This window comes from Gekko japonicus, unplaced genomic scaffold (genome assembly GCF_001447785.1).
Source record: "Gekko japonicus isolate JY-2015 unplaced genomic scaffold, Gekko_japonicus_V1.1 scaffold3565, whole genome shotgun sequence".
Classification (NCBI taxonomy): Eukaryota; Metazoa; Chordata; class Lepidosauria; order Squamata; family Gekkonidae; genus Gekko; species Gekko japonicus.
This window is the reverse complement of record NW_015172124.1, coordinates 122,574-138,835: the sequence shown is the minus strand read 5'-3', so window position 1 is coordinate 138,835 and position 16,262 is coordinate 122,574. Positions and strand designations below refer to the sequence as shown.

Genomic DNA, 16,262 nt, shown 5'->3' with positions numbered 1-16,262 from the left:
AAGGGAAGTCAAAAACCCTGTTTGGAGGGTTTTGCCTGTTTGGTGCGAGAAGAGTTTTGCCCAGATCCAAACCATGGTTTTTGGAAGGTGGCTTTTTGGCCTCCTGAAGAAGTCCGCGGTCTCCATTGTCTGACAGGTCCTGCTGAAAAGCCCACCCTGAAGGAGCATTTTTACTGAATTCTGGTAACTATATATATTTTAAATCCCCGTAAACTTTGCTGGGAGCCAATATCGGCTGAACATATTGAATGAAAGTTATTTATTGTATTTAGACATTTATACACTGTTTTTTTTTCCCAGCAGGGCCCCAAAGCAGCTTACAACATTGTTCTCCTTTCCTCCATTTCATACTTACAGCATCTCCGATAGGTAGGTTAAGTTGAGAGTGTGTGACTGACTCAAGGTCAACCAGAAAGCTTCCACGGCAGAGCAGGGATTCGAACCAGGGATCCAAACCACCTCCTAGTTCAGTGGTGGCGAACCTATGGCACGGGTGCCAGAGGTGGCACTCAGAGCCCTCTCTGTGGGCACGCGTGCCATCGCCCCAGCCAGGCCCAGACCATCATTAAAGTGTCGAATTCTCTGCCAAATAATTTTGAGTAAATGAAAGCATTTGGGATTGCTTTCCTTACTTTGTTTGGATCATCTTAAGTTAATGTATGAGTTGTTTTTTCTAAAGTAAAACCTCAGTATTCAGGTTAAATTGCTGTGTTGGCACTTTGCGATCAATAAGTGGGTTTTGGGTCGCAGTTTGGGCACTCGGTCTCTAAAAGGTTCGCCATCACTGACCTAGTATCTATAGGTAGACTGGTATTACGGAGCCAGGAATATCTCCTCAGAGCTATTGCAGAGGCCATCGTTCTTGAGGACGCAACTAGGGCATGTTTTGAAGCGTTGATCTGCTGTTTTGCCAACACCATACCTTCCTTTTGAATAACTCTGGCTGCCTGTGGTTTATCTTCAGGAAGATGAGTTAGGATTTCAGAAAACCTTTCCCACAGAGTGTATTGATATCTGCTCATGCAGGTTAGGTAGTTAGTGGTTTTCATTCCCAACACTCCTGTAGAGTAGAAATTGCCAAAGGCATCCAATTTCTTACTTTCCCTGTCAGAAGGTGCAGAGTGAGTTCTTTTAGATTTAGAGGAGGAATTTTTAAAAAGTTTTTTAAAGAACAAACAAACACTGAAGAAAAAAGGATAAAGTGAGGAAAAATCCGAAGAGCCGTGAGACAAATAGCCAAAAAAGCGAACCGATCAGACCGATGAAAAAAGAGGTCTTTCCAACGCGAGGGGTAAGAAAGGAACTGGCGGGATGTCCATGCCCTCCCTTCTGGGCATGCGCGGTGGGGTTCCTGCGCATGCCCGAGGTCTGGGCGCAAAAATCCGTTAAAGAGCTTGCTACAATGCCGATCGATCCAGCGCGTGCGCACTAGATCCCATGGGTGTGAATCACAGAGACCATGTCGAAGATCTACTGTGCACTGCAAACCAACACGCAACAGATATGCGGGTGCTGTGCCTTAACTATGGAGGGCACAGGGGAGCTTCACAGGCGTCCCAAACAGTGTTCCCTCTAAGTTGAGTTAGTGTGAGCTAGCTCACAGTTTTGTAGCCTCCGGCTCACACATTTTTCTCTTAGCTCAGGAAGAGACGGCTCCAGAGCAAACTAATTTATGCAGTAGCCAAATTGTTCGCTCACCACTTTAATGCCAGTAGCTCACAAAGTAGAAATTTTGCTCACAAGGCTCCACAGCTTAGAGGGAGCATTGGTCCCAAACTTTTTCAACTGGAGTCCCTTTTGCTGCCTTCTGGACCCTTCCGAGCCAACACTGTGTATATCGTGCAGGGGAGTGCAGGAAGACCATGCGTAATGCTATGCAATGGTGTGTCTAAGCCCCGTGCTACATACTAGGATCTGCTGTTAGGTCATAGCTCTGCCACAGGAGTTTGAGCACGATTAGAACAGCATGTTCACATGAACACATCAAGCTGCCTTATACTGAACCAGACCATCGGTCTGCCAAGCTCAGTGCTGTCTACTCAGATTGGCAGTGGCTCTCCAGGGTCTCAGGCTGAGGTCTTTCCCATCACCTGTTTCCTGGTCCTTTTAACTGAAGATGTCGGGGACTGAACCTGGGACCTTCTGAATGCCAAGCAGGGTCTCTACCACTGAGGAAGTAAAATGTCCTTTGTAATAGGTCGTGATGTCACAAGACAAATGTGGGCAATCACGACCTAATCAGAGAACAAATGCAAAGAAAACAGTCGTGAGAGTCTGACCTACAGATCAAGCAGCCAACGAGACTTGCAAAGAAAATGCTTTCTGTATATTATGGTCAACAAGCACTGCAACACAATAAACAAATAATAGTAACTTATAGTAACTTGAGGACGCTGATCTCAATAAGTATTCAGGCTCAGATATGCTGCCAAGCTTCTAATGGATCCCAGGCGTCTCACTCTGGTGATTCTTGACAGAGTGCAATTAAAGGGACCTTGCAAATTGCTGACAGGTGATAAGAGGCTGTATACTTAAAGAAACATCACATAGTGGTTTACAAACGGACTAAATGCAGAAATGGACCTTTCATGTTTTTTTGTGAACCACTATGTGATGTTTCTTTAAGTGAGACGCCTGGGATCCATTGGAAGCTTAGCAGCATATTTGAGCCTGAATACTTATTGAGAGCAGTGGCCTATCCTGTGTTCCCTCTAAGCTCAATTACTGTGAGCTAGCTCAGTTTTTTAGCCTCCAGCTCACACGTTTTTGCCTTAGCTCAGAAAGGATGGCTCCACAGCAAACTGATTTATGCAGTAGCCAAATCGCTCACTCAGAACTTTAATGCCAGTAGCTCACAAAGTAGAACTTTTGCTCACAAGACTCCACAGCTTAGAGGGAGCATTGGTCCTATCCCAATGTATTTTAAGTTACTATTATACATGGGTTCCATTTTTAAAATACTTTGTATTTTTTCATAAGAGGAATATTGCTATATTGCAGATCTTTCCTGATTTGTTGTGAAGCACTTTATGTGCAAGACAGCTTTTGTACTACTTTGTACGTAAGACTGTATTTAGATTTTATACTAATTTTCCATTTTTCACATTGTACATATTCTAAAGATTTGTATTTTTGTACAGTACAGAATATTTCCTGAGGAAGATCCAATTTTGAAACGTCACTATATAATCCGGAGACGACGCTAATGATGTATTTTCACACTAGGATTTTCTTATGGTTTGAAGGAATTTGTTCATTGTGTTGTAGTGCTTGTGGACCATAATATACAGGAAGCATTTTCTTTGCAAGTCTTGCTGACTGCTTGATCTGTGGGGTCAGACTCTCACGACTGTTCTCTTCACATTTGTTCTCTCTACCACTGAGCCACGGCCCCGCCCCACGAATACGATCACCTGAATCTGCCTGACACCACTGATCTCTCAAGGTCAGTACTGTCTTCTCAGACCGACAGTGGCTCTCCAGGGTCTCAGGTTGAGGGGCTTTCGTATCACCTCCCGCCTGGTCCTGTTAAGTGGCGATGCCGGGGATTGAACCTGGGACCTTCCGCGTGTCAAGCAGGTGCTCTTCCACTGAGCCACAGTCCCTCCCGAACCCCTCTTCTAAAATAACCAGGCACAGGGAAAAATTAAAGTAAAAGTCGCTGCTCTTCCGGGGGGTGGGGACGGGGACAAAAGGGCTACTGCAGAGGTTACTTTTTCCCACCTGGAATTTTTCACCTTGTTCTACCTCCGCTCTGCATCAGCTCGAGACCTAAATCTCCACAATGAAAAGAGAGGGTAACGAAGACCACGAAGAGGTCACCTGGAATTTCTGATGTCATCGTGGACAAAAACAACCAGTCCGTCCCCACCAGTTTTATCACACGGTTCCTCTCCCAGATCTGTCTTTTCTGAATCCCGCTTTCTGCGTCCTACGCTGCGCTTGCTTAAGTTAGGAGGAGGGGGGAAGTGTCCACTGCTTACCCAGGCTGTGATTGACAGGCGACAGAGTACTGGGAGACAGCTCCGCTGGGGATCCTGCAGAGTTAAGAGACAAGGGTGACTTTACAGCAAAATACAGCAAAGGTGCCTTAGACTGCAAGAAAGCCTCGATCTGCCACACGCTCAGTGTTTCTCTTGGAAGCCGCACAGCCGTGATTTGAAGAGCCTCAAGGCTGGTTTTTACTAACACAGAATGTGGAAGATTTATCCCTGAGATATCCCCGCAGAGCTACTGTCCGACTGTGTAAGTACGCTTTGGAACCTGACCCGAGCTTTGCTGTTTTGAGTTTTTAAAATGTCAACAGTTAAAACAATTGGCAGAAAACTCAAACCACAGGCAGATTTCTTTTTTAGAAAGATTTAGAAGTCCCGGGGTTTATGGGCCAGAAAGGAGAGAGTGGGAGAAAACAGGCTGCGCTTTCCTTGTCACGGAGGGGAAAGAGAACTACGGAATTTGCTCAAATAACCTGGTTGGGCTTACAACTCAATTCTACTGCTACCCAGGAGAATCAAGGGCAAGGTTATGAAATCAAGGCGGGGGGGGGGGGGGACACACCAAAATATTTGTATATAAACCATTTTTAGGAGATCTGAACTGCACCTTTTCCATCTCTCCTCATAACTTTAGCCCTCCAAAGGGTGGGGGGTAGCGAATCCAGTCCCATGATCAAACATTGTTCTTCGGTCTGCATCCAATACTTTTGAACACTGCGCCACGGTTCAGAGACAATACAAAGCCACAGGATGCCGAGGTTAGGATGCTAACCACACATGGCAAGCCAATCACACCCTTCATGTCAGCAAGCTACATTTTGCCATCACCCCAGAACCAGCCAACTATGGCTCGCGAGCCAGGATCGGACATTTGCAGGCCACGCATGCAAACCACAGTTTGTCATTTCAAACGCAAGCTGTGGTTTGCCACACGCCTGGAAGTCACCGGTCAGCTTGTGGTGCGAGAGAGCCAAAGGCCCTTCTGGGCTCTTCTACACAGTGTAAATTATTCGTCATCACAGACTTGTTGGAGTCCATACAGACAGTTCCATGGTCCCATCTTAAACTAATAACTCTCGGACAGCCTTGGCGGAAAAATGCTGAGGCGGCGGCAGCAGCAGAGGAGGAGGTTGGCCCCTGCGTGAACTGGGATTCTCTACCAGATGGACCACTGCTCTGGTCCAGCAGGGCTCTTATTATCGAATTTATCAAATTTATACCCCGTCCCGCCCTCCCCGCTGAAGCAGGCTCCGGGCAGCTTACAGAAGGATTCATAAAACACACAAGTAACAGTTAAAGCAATGCTAAAACGACCAGATATCAAAGGTGCTAGTGCATTAAGGGAAGAGTCATTGAATCACCTAACACAGTTCCCTTCGATCTGAAAGTCTCTGGTTTGAGTTTGGGGGGGGGGGGTTAACAATTACCTGTATCCATGCTTTGGTTCAACTGCTGGTCGCTTGTTTCTCCATCTTCACTGATATAACCAGGCGGTGGCGTTTCTACCAAGAGCAAGCGAACAACTGATGAGTCACAAATATAGAGAAAAGTTTCTGAGCACCACATATAATTTGGGGGTGAAAACTTAACCTTCACATTTTCCACGGGGGCCCTGACTGATAAACAAGGTGTCGTGCCACTGTCCTTCACAAATCTGTAAAAGGGGGGAGCCGGAGGGTGCCATTTGCTTCTCCTTTCACCTGCTACTGCTCGGGTCAACCCCCTTCCTGTTCTCTACGCTTCATTCAGACCTAGCACACGGTTTAATGAAACAAATGGCCAAGGCAGAGGACGACCAAACGGATCTAAACTACAGCCACTCACGCATTAGGATGCTGGTTTTTCTACAGTCTGTCTTACCCACTTTCTCCCTCCTCCCAGCAGAGCCTTCTAATGACGGGAATGTTGGCTTCCCAAGTCCTGGCACCTCTGCGTGAAGTTGCTGATAGAGAAGGGAACGATTTCAACTCTCCGACTTGCATGGCTGTTAACTGTGCGGGCCTTCAGCCCCAGGAACCCACTTCTGGGGGTCAGACCGGGAGAAGGAAAGAGCCCTGGAATCAACGCTCCCTTTAAGCTGTGGAGTCTTGTGAGCAGAAATTCTACTTTGTGAGCTACGGGCATTAAAGTTGTGAACGAGCATTTTGGCTGCTGCATCAATTAGTTCACTCTGGAGCCATCCTTCCTGAGCTAAGACAAAAATGTGTGAGCCGGAGGCTTAAAAACTGTGAGCTAGCCCACACTAACTCAGCTTAGAGGGAACACTGCCCTGGACCCACCCCACCCCCTGGCTGCTGAAGCGTAACATGGAAACAGGTAAAGAGTTCCTGAGATTCTCTTTGCAGGACATTAAGTACAGCATAAGCTCTGAACACAGCTGTGTAGAATTTTTTTTAAAAAAGAAATATACAGTATGCCAGTCTCGGACATATGGAATGAAACACAGCCATCTGTGAGAACAACATAGGTGGTCTCTGTACATAAAATATAAGCAGAATATACTGTAAAATTAAACATAGGTCAGCAGGGAAATAAACAGAATTTAAACGAGGTTACAGAAATATCTAAAAATATGTAGCGTAAAACCCTGGCTAAGGATACAGCTACATTCCCGTAAGCTTCTGGAAGAAGGAAAAGGGCTGAGAGAGGTAAGGAATGAGTTCTCGAAGTCCAGAGCCATCACCGAGAGAGCCCGGGGCCAGTGTTCCCTCTAAGCCGAGTTAGTGTGAGCTAGCCAAACTGCTCGCTCATAACTTGAATGCCAGGAGCTCACAAAGTAGGGTTTTTGCTCACAAGACTTCACAGCTTAGAGGGAGCATTGCCCGGGGCCCTCCCACAATGACAAGCGGGGCTCTCAAAAGGCTAGGAAGCATTAAGGTGGCTCACAGCAGAAAGCACTCCAAAATATGCCAACAATGTGTGGGGCTTATAGGACAAAGCCACAAGGCTTCCTTGAAATAGACCTTGAACCGGGCGAGTTTACAAGACGCTTAGTTTCTCGCAGTTCAGGCCGCCAAGAGATCCTCGAATGGACTATGTGTCTTGTCCTTGAACCCAATCTGTTAGCGGGGTCATCTGGCAAGCACCAAACAAGAAGAACATAAGAACATAAGAGATGCCAATGTTGGATCAGGCCAAAGGCCCATCCAGTCCAACACTCTGTGTCACACAGTGGCCAGAAATACCAGGGGCCATCAGGAGGTTCAGCCGTGGGGCCAGGACACCAGAAGCCCTCCCACTGCTGCCACCCACCCCAAGCACCAAGAATACAGAGCGTCACTTGCCCCAGAAATTCCATTCCCAGAAACTCCATTTCCGAAGTCCCATTAATTCTGAGAGGAGGAGGAGGAAGCGGCGAGGAGATTGGATTTATATCCCGCCCTTCACTTGGCGTCTCAGAGCGGCTTACAAACGCCTTTCCCTTCCCCTTCCCACAACAGACACCCTGTGAGGGAGGTGGGGCTGAGAGAGCTCTTTGGAGAACTGCTCTTTCAAGAATTGCCCACGGTCACCCAGCAGCTGCATGTGGAGGAGTGGGGAATCAAATCCGGTTCTCCCAGATCAGAGTCCATGCACCTAACCACTACACCAAACTGAGAGCAGAGTGAGCCAAGCCACTGGTGTCGAACTCAGGCAGGCAGAGTCCACAGCTCACAAAAAGGTGTAAATCAGAAAAGCAAACCCAAGAGGGGGCTACTAACTCCTGCATCCTGGGCAATGTGCTTTCTTTTCTTTTCTTTTCAGCACACTAGGCACGACATGGATTCAATCCTTCACACGGGCAAAATAAGCAAGTTTCGTGCCACTTGCTTGTGCACTGAGAGTACCTGGTATGTAATTGCTCTGTGGTTCGATGCCGGCTGGAAAGTTAGTGTTTTCGGGAATGGAATGGGTATAGTCGTCTAGTGGCGGAAGTTCGGTCAGGATCTCGGTATGTCGTGGCACTAAGACGGGAGGCAGAACTGGGGGAGGAAAAACCCCAAAGCGTTAGACAAGGCGCTCTAGGTAGACACTAACCGCAGTTTTATAAAGCCAGGATCAAGAACTAGCTCTGCACCCTGCCCAGACTGCACCAATCTCACCCATGGGGCTTAGTTGAAAGGACAGACAACGGTGATGTACTAGATCCATGTTTCCTTAGGGTTAAAAGAGGCCAAAGTGAGGTACGGTTTAGGCAAAAGGATACACCTCCCTAATACCATGGGGAGACCTTCAGGACGCTGGGGCCGGGGGAGAGACAATGCAAGATGCCCCCATGCAAGTCGAGCAAAACAGCCAAAGGACTTTGGCTCACCTGTGGCCCTCTGGCTCCGCAACAAAGCTACAGTATAGGGGTTCCCAAGGTGGAGGCCACATGGCACCTAGTGATACCTTACTGGGTACCTGCCAAGGGCTTTTAGAGAGTGGGCAAGGCCATTTCTGATTGCCTGTGCAGATTACAGTAGCATTGCTTCAGCAGCAGCAGCCAACACAGTGCTGGTTTTATTTTCTCGGCCTCATTCTTCTTCCCCAGTATTTTCTGAATTACCCCTCCTTTCCCCCAGCACTTGGACTTCCTCTGGTTAGGCATGTGGCTTTGCCTCGGGCAGCAGCCGTTTTGTGGTTGCTCCCCACCACCCTGCGTTGGAATTCCAAAGGTGCCCAAGGGCTTGAAAAGGTTGGGTACGCCATGGAAGGAGGGACTCCCCTGTTTAAGTTCACCGCCACCAGGAGACCATGACTAGCCTCAGACCACCCAATGAGATTTTATAACCCGGGTCTCTCTGGGTTTTCAACTGTTCTATCTAGTGCAGAATTCGCTTTTTTGGGGCCTCGGGGTCAGACAGTCTGACACCACTGGAAGCTAGCAGGGAACAAGAAGAGACGTGTGAAGAAGCAATCCGAACCAATTTTCAGATCCACACACACGGGAAAAATCAAACGATGGCTGATCATCTGGGTTGACTTCAGTGGCCAAGACGCCAAAGAGAGATATTCGATGATTGTACATACTGTGTTTCTGAAGCCTTACTCTGATGCATCATTACCTGCCCTGAGCCTCAGCGATGAACTATACGACAAGTAACCTGAAGTATATGACAAATAACACAAAGAGAAGCCCTACTGCTATAGCTGCAAGCATTTACGTCAATGTTGAGCAATACCCCGCTATACCAGACAGTGCCAAACACATGCATTCAATACAACAAAACAATGCATTTCGACATTTAAAAGCACCACTGTCAAGGTTTTTAAAAACTGGATTAGCTCCCACTCGGCTCTCGGGATTCTCTTCCTCTCAAACTTTGCGCACACTGAGCATTAGTAAGAAAACTTAAGTCAAGCGAGCCCCGCCGAGGCCACGCCTTCCCGCCAACAGCCGCTCGCCGTCTTCCTACCTGGAGTCTCCACTCTCTGGTAATGGTACGGGTTTACGCACACTTCGTCCTTTTTAAGATTAAAAGCATAGTCACAGTTCTCAATTGCCTTAAGTTCGTGGTGACTGTGGAGGTCAGGCCAGCGCCACAACCGGCAGTAAATGACATGTGGTAATCCTTTACGGTGAGACACTTGTAGGCGGCCATCGAGAGACCTGAGGGGAGGGAAAGTAAGCCAGAAACATTTAGAGGTGTCCACAGGAGGCGCGTCCAAGTCGAGAGGTTCAGAACGGTGGGTGTTTATTCACTGCCCTTCTCCTTCCCCGCCACCCGGACACCAAAAGGGCCATGAGAGAAATCTGTATTCATCCGGGAAGTCTCGAAATAAGAGGAGACGGTGTTATAGACTGGCCCCTTACTTATGCGGGCCCCTGGATCCAGCAGTTCTTGTGCGTGAGGGGGGCCATTAGAGGCCGCTGCACGTTTAAGGTTACGTTAATGATCTCCCCACCACCACCCTCAGTCCCTCACCACTATACTAAAACATTAATTGTTCCTTTACGTACATTTGACTTACAAGACTGCCCATAAGATTACCGCAGTCAGCCACCCAAGAGATTCACGTTGGCTTACAACCTGAAGCTTGCATAAGACACAGCTGTGTTTGCTTGCGGGTTTCGCGATCTGCTTGGCGTTCTCACGTCCCCCTTGCTGCTACCGGTTGAAAAGTTTTGCTAGTTTTAAGACAAGAGCCTGCCTAGGCCTACACAAATGCAGATGGTTTTATGACTCATGGGATGAGAAAGACGGACCTCAGGGCACAATGCAAGTAAAGGGTGACATGGGAAAAAAAAAACCATCAAAAGCCTAGACAAACTGCTCACTCAACGTTGTTATTATTATTATTATTTGGCTCACTGAATGCGCATACCTGACTAGCAAGTCAAAAACCAGTGTGCAAACTAAGGGTTTTTTAAACACACACTTGATAAAAGAGACTCAAAATCCCCCAGTCTCGTTAGACGAATACCAGACCGTGTGGTTGCGTTTCCCCGACCCTCCCTAGGTTTTCCCCCTTTTCAACAGCACTGATGTGGAATGAGGCTTTCCCGAAATTAGAATTTCATTGGTCAAAACATCAGCTGAGAAACACTTTTTTAAAATCTATTGTTTCAAAATGCTTTACTGACCAGGAAGCATTTCCAGCAGACAAGACCCTCAGAAGCCAATCCCTCCCACAAGATCTCTACAATGAGACACAGGGCAGAATATTCACCTGGTTTGTTCAGAGAAGCTGTAAAGGCCTGTTGTATCCCACTGATCTATCGTATTTGGTGTACTCAGTCCCCAAATTTCAGAGCAAGTGCTGTGCATAAATCGAAAAAAACAAAAACAAAAAAAGTTGATGTGAATATGGAATCATGGTTATTCAAACTACCGTGATGTAAAGACATGGCGGGGGGGGGGGGGATGTACAGAAAGCTCCCTTTCACATAGAAGATACTGCTTTTAGGACACAAGACTTGGCTGCTGTATTTTCTATATGAAGGAGGCCAATAAAATGGAACATGTGACTCAAGGTAAAATGATGTCTCAAAAAGGTGACCAAGAGTTACCTGGATTTAAACAGATCGGCATATTTGTAAGATACCTTAAAACAGGCAAAACCTCAACCTGGCAGAACACAGTATCTAGTTGAGTTTGGGGTTGTTTGTTTGTTTTTTAAGGGAATACCTTTGCAAGCCTGCTGAAAGTCAGAAACTAAAGCCACGTTAATAGGAAGTTACGATTTCTACAAGTATTTGAAGCAATATTCAGGAAGCACTGCTGTGATGTAGGATGATTACTAGGGTGAGCGTGCAGGGCCGGGTTAAGCCATCGAGCCATCCCAGTTTTCTGTGCTATAGACGGGGAGAAAGTGTGTTGCTAACGTTTGCTGTGGACTGCTAGGGATTTAAATCCAACATTTTAAAAAAATGACACAACTCCACTTAAAACATGGCATGTGTTTTTTTTTTCACCCACAGCACTTTCCTTTAAACGGCAAACCAAAGATGGCTGCCATTTCATGGAAACCCAACTTCACAAAGTCACCGATCCAAGGAAAAAGGACAGAAATCACAACAAATAACCATTTATACCACTGGCAGAAATGAAACAGAAGAAATACCCACTATTATTTCTATGTAATTGCTGTGCATTCTTCAGGAACTGTGTGCTGGGTGCCCGTCTACCAGAAAGCAGTGTATCTCTGAGATGCAGACAGTTCAGTGCATGATCTAAAGTAATGTACCGGGTGAAGCGTCTTGAGCTCCGTGCACTTTTTACAAGTCTTTTTCCAGGAGAGTTCAGTTACTCTCCACACCTTCCAACACTTACCAACAGAAGACAACCCAATACGGGTTATCCCGGTACTCATTAGGTGCGCTGCATCCTCTGGGGCTGACCTGCGATAATGTTTTAGCTCTGAAGGGTCACGTCTCGTGGGTGAAGAACCAGAGGAGGGGCAGCCAACTTGCATGTTTAGTGGCACACAGTGAGCACTGTTTGCCTAGGGAGTTCCCATTAATATAGCAGATGTTAAAAAAGAGGATCTGGTAGTTCTGGTTTTGCATTACCCTCTGTATAGCAAAATCATTCCAAGAAGTCGCACAAGAAGTCACACAATGTTGGCCCACCTTCCCAGATACAAACATCAGTCATTTATAGTCCGGGGGGGGGGGGGGGAGCTATTTTGTTAAGCAGTTTTATCTATTCTAATTGTGCGTGACTTATTCTCATAAGCTACCAGGTAAATAGTCATTTGCCTCAAATATGAGTATTTCCCAGATTCTGAGAACACAGATGCAAATTTGAAACAGTATCCCAATGGCTTAGATGTTGAAGTTAACCAGATAACAAATCCTGCAGCTATTGGATACGCAACCAGTTCTTGCATAATTTTTCTTCTCTTTCAAATACTATAATCTGTGAAGCATTGCATATGAAAATATTAACGCAGTGCATTAAGGGTTCACAGGAAAAAAACTCAGGAGACCGCTCCTACTCAAGACTTTTATTGCACAAACCACACGCACTCTGCATTACAAAGTTACATACGTACACCCACACACAAACCACAAATTCTTTAGGTATCCCAGTACTGAGAAAAACAGTTAAATCCAAACCAGCACTTTATCAGTCACAAATTAAGGCTATATGTGGACTTGGTTCATTGTTCCTGCCCTTTCGCCATTTTCACACTTTGACAGTACAGACACGGCTGTTTACCCGTGAGTGGGCTGCAGGCTGACACCCACCCCTCCCCACCACCACCAGGTTACATGTTAACACCACCTTTCGACCAAAGTTGGCAAAGCTCCAATCGAGAGCCAGAGTCAGGAGGAAAAGTCATGTACTGGAGGAGCGTATGAGACAATGCAGCCCAGTGCTTGTTATAAGCATTATACCCTAGATAAACAAGGGGGGGGATGTAGCACTTGCTGTTATTTTGACATGAAGTACCTCAAAAGAGGGGGGCCTGGGGAACTTATCTTGCTCAGACTTCAAGCCACAAGTCTCCTAAACTCCATGGAGTAACTCTGCTTTGCCTCTGGAAACGAAGAGACATGTATGGCACCCCAGCCCCGTGTTTCATGAGTTAACTTTCTGGGACATTCTCATACATGCATTTCAAAACAGCTTCCTGAGTCGCTTAATCCTGAAAAACTATTTCTCCCTTTGGAAGACGCTTCTTAAAGCATTTCTTCCAGTCAGAGAGGAAAGGTTTTGAAAACTGGCACCTGTGACGGTTGACCAATGCTTCCTATTAGGACAGAATCGGTTTGCAAAAAGCCCGTTCACCCTCCCCGCCCCAACACAATGCTTTCAAGGGAAAAGCAGCTCGCAGAAGCTCCAGATTGCTGGAATCGCTGCTACACGGCCTTGCTATTTCAATGCTCTCCCTGTCATATTTCAGAACTTAAAATTCAATTAATACAAACCATGGCCAACACCACAACTTAGTCCAAAAAGAAGCCATTTCAGTTGGGGGAAGCACAAGTCAAAGTCCTTCTCGCCTCTCTCCCCATCACAAATTTGAGATGCGTCTTGACAGAGCATCTACACACACACACACACACACACATCTCTGCACACACACACACACACACGCACACACTTTTAAATCTGGCCTGCTCTTGAAGAGATCCTTTCACTCTCTGAAGCAGCATTTCTAACTCAAGGTCCCAGCATAAATAGCTTTTACAAGAGGTTATTTGGTGAGTGCTGGGAATGCATGAACAATCCCCCCCACCATCTAGGGAGAAATAACCAATCTGAGCTGGCCTACGGTGAAGGCTTTGTCGTGAGCCCTCAACAGAAGAAAGCCAAGCTCAATTTTTTTCCAGGGCAGTAGACAATTATCCCAGTTAACCCAAAGAAACATGCCTAGTATACCACTTTCGTGATAAATGTTCAGCAGAATCCTCCGAAATCATGCACACGCTGCCTCTGGGCGGGAATTACAGAGTGCTTCTCCAAGTTACGCATGGCAGGTCACTGCAAAACCAGCCTCTCTTGCCCACTCAAGGCCTCAGTTCTGATCAAGAAGTCCGTGCTCCTAACCACTACATCAAAGGGAGAAGGGGAAACTGGATATGCTATCCCGAGCTCTTTGGAGGAAGGGTGGTATGAAATGCGGCACACAAAGTGTCCTGGCCTAAAGCCAGACATTCCACAAAGCGAAACCCTGACCAGCGTGCATACTTGAAGCACCTGTCACTCATCTCAGGACTAAAGTAACACAAGGGGTACAGCAATGGAAAATCACGAAGACAAACAAAATTGCTGCAGATGTGCATACAATTAGAAAATAGTTGGCAATAATATAGAACAATAGAATTCTAAGATGTTTAATTCTTGTTTTCAGCAAAGAGCGCCATCGAGATGACGTCGAGATGAGCAGAAACGCAGATTACGAACTTCTCGAGTTCTAGCGTTCGTTTCGATACAGTTCTTTATGAAACAAATCTCAGAATCTCAGTTCTTTAATGCTCTTCATACAAATACTTCACAAGAAGGAATTCCTAAATCCAGAAACTTTTCCAAACAGCTTTGGACTAACAATTTTTAACTTCCTGTTTTAACTGTTTGGAAAAGTTTCTGGATTTAGGAATTCCTTCTTGTGAAGTATTCGTATGAAGATCATTAAAGAACTGAGATTCTGAGATTTGTTTGATAAAGAACTGTATCGAAACGAACGCTAGACCTCGAGAAGTTCGTAATCTGCGTTTCTGCTCATCTCGACGTCATCTTGATGGCGCTCTTTGCTGAAAACAAGAATTAAACATCTTAGAATTCTATTGTTGTTCTATATTATTGCCAACTATTTTCTAATTGTATGCACATCTGAAGCAATTTTGTTTTGTCTTCGTGATTCACTCATCTCAGGACTTCCATAGTCACTGACCAGAATCAGCAAGCTATACATTTTACCTCGGTTGGCTCGGCGTTTTGCTGTTTATCCGTGCTTACCACCAATCTTATGCTTCCCCAAACATTGTTTGTGTGTATCTGTGCATCGGCATGCTTGGAGGTGGCATCTTGTACACTTCTGGCCTTAGGAACGAGCAGCAGCAACAGCAGTGTGAGGCTTATACCACTTCTGCTTGTTCCAGAGTTCAACAGGGCAAATAATACCACCTGCCATCTATCCAGGGAGGGGAGGGGAGGCTGCTTCATGCGACACAGAGCACTGGAGCAGGCAAAGGTTGACCATTCCAAACAATGCTCCCTGTAAGCTGTAGAGTCTTGTGAGCAAATATTCTACTTTGTGAGCTACTGCAATTAAAGTTGTGAGCGAGCAACCTGGGCTCCTGCATAAATTTGTTGGCTCTGGAGCCATCCTTCCTGAGCTAAGACAAAAATGTGTGAGCTGGAGGCTAAAGAAACTGTGAGCTAGCTCACACTAACTCAGCTTAGAGGGAACACTGGTTCCAAACCTCAGCCAGCTTGAGACACTTCGCCTGAGTTCCCTGCAGTTAACTGAAAACTGAGAATTTGGGGAAGGGGACCTGAGCTCTCCTGCGTGCTAGGCAACACCAAAAGACATGAAGAGCTGAAAGGTAGGCTTGGAGGAGGCTAGGACAGACAGCTGCTATGGTGAAGTTACAGGGGTTTTTCTTCATGCTATTTTATTGGAAACGTAATTGGAGGTGGGGAGGAGGCATGACTTAGCAGCAGAGCATCTGCTTTGCATGAAGAAGGTCCCAGGTTCAATCCCCAGCACCTCCAGTAACAGGGACCAGGCAGTAGGCCATGTGAAAGTCGCTGCCTGAGACCCTGGAGAGCTGCTGCCAGTCTGAGCAGACAAGACTGACCTTGATAGACTAATGGCCTGAGGTAGAAGGCAGCTTCATGTGTTCAAGTAATCTGCCTCTCAGTCGCCCCCGGGGAACGGGAACTATTCTTTTCTGTCTAGCTGTCAGTGAGGTGGTTTCAGCCGGTCAATAAGGACCGCCCTAACTCTAGCCCAGGGGTGGCCCAAGCTTGCTTAACGTAAGAGCCACATCGAATTAAACTTTAGATGTTTGAGAGCCGCAAGACGTGAAGAAATATTACACACACGTTTTTAATTGGAAAATATGCAGATCTTTTTTATTAACATTAAATGAGACTGCCAAAAATAAAACCAAATGGGGTAAAAACAGATATTGATAATGATATTTATTTGTCCAAATGATATTTGTAGGCTTGATGGGAGGTGCTTTGAGAATGCATTTAAAGTTGCCTTCTTTCTCTGCTCCCCCCTTGCCTCAAGCCTACCCAGGAACACTAGCTGGGGAAGGGAAGACTGATCGGGAGAGGCGTGTCTCTCCTTTGCTTCCCCAGCCACCCTGCCGGGAGCCGCACAATATGTGTGAAAGAGCCG

At 46.4% G+C, this 16,262-nt stretch overlaps 1 protein-coding gene across 1 annotated transcript in view; it reads right to left on the bottom strand.

Moving 5' to 3' along the window:
• SMAD2 (SMAD family member 2) overlaps positions 1-16,262 on the bottom strand; it is a gene marked incomplete at its 3' end in the record, with an annotated part of 33,470 nt that overhangs the window by 6,134 nt on the left and 11,074 nt on the right. Inside the window, exons 2-6 of the mRNA XM_015420992.1 lie at positions 10,629-10,718; positions 9,374-9,567; positions 7,823-7,957; positions 5,423-5,497; positions 3,984-4,037 (exon numbers count right to left, since the gene is read on the bottom strand). Of these exons, the coding sequence (XP_015276478.1) occupies positions 3,984-4,037; positions 5,423-5,497; positions 7,823-7,957; positions 9,374-9,567; positions 10,629-10,718 (548 nt within the window). The remainder of the gene's footprint in view (positions 1-3,983; positions 4,038-5,422; positions 5,498-7,822; positions 7,958-9,373; positions 9,568-10,628; positions 10,719-16,262) is intronic.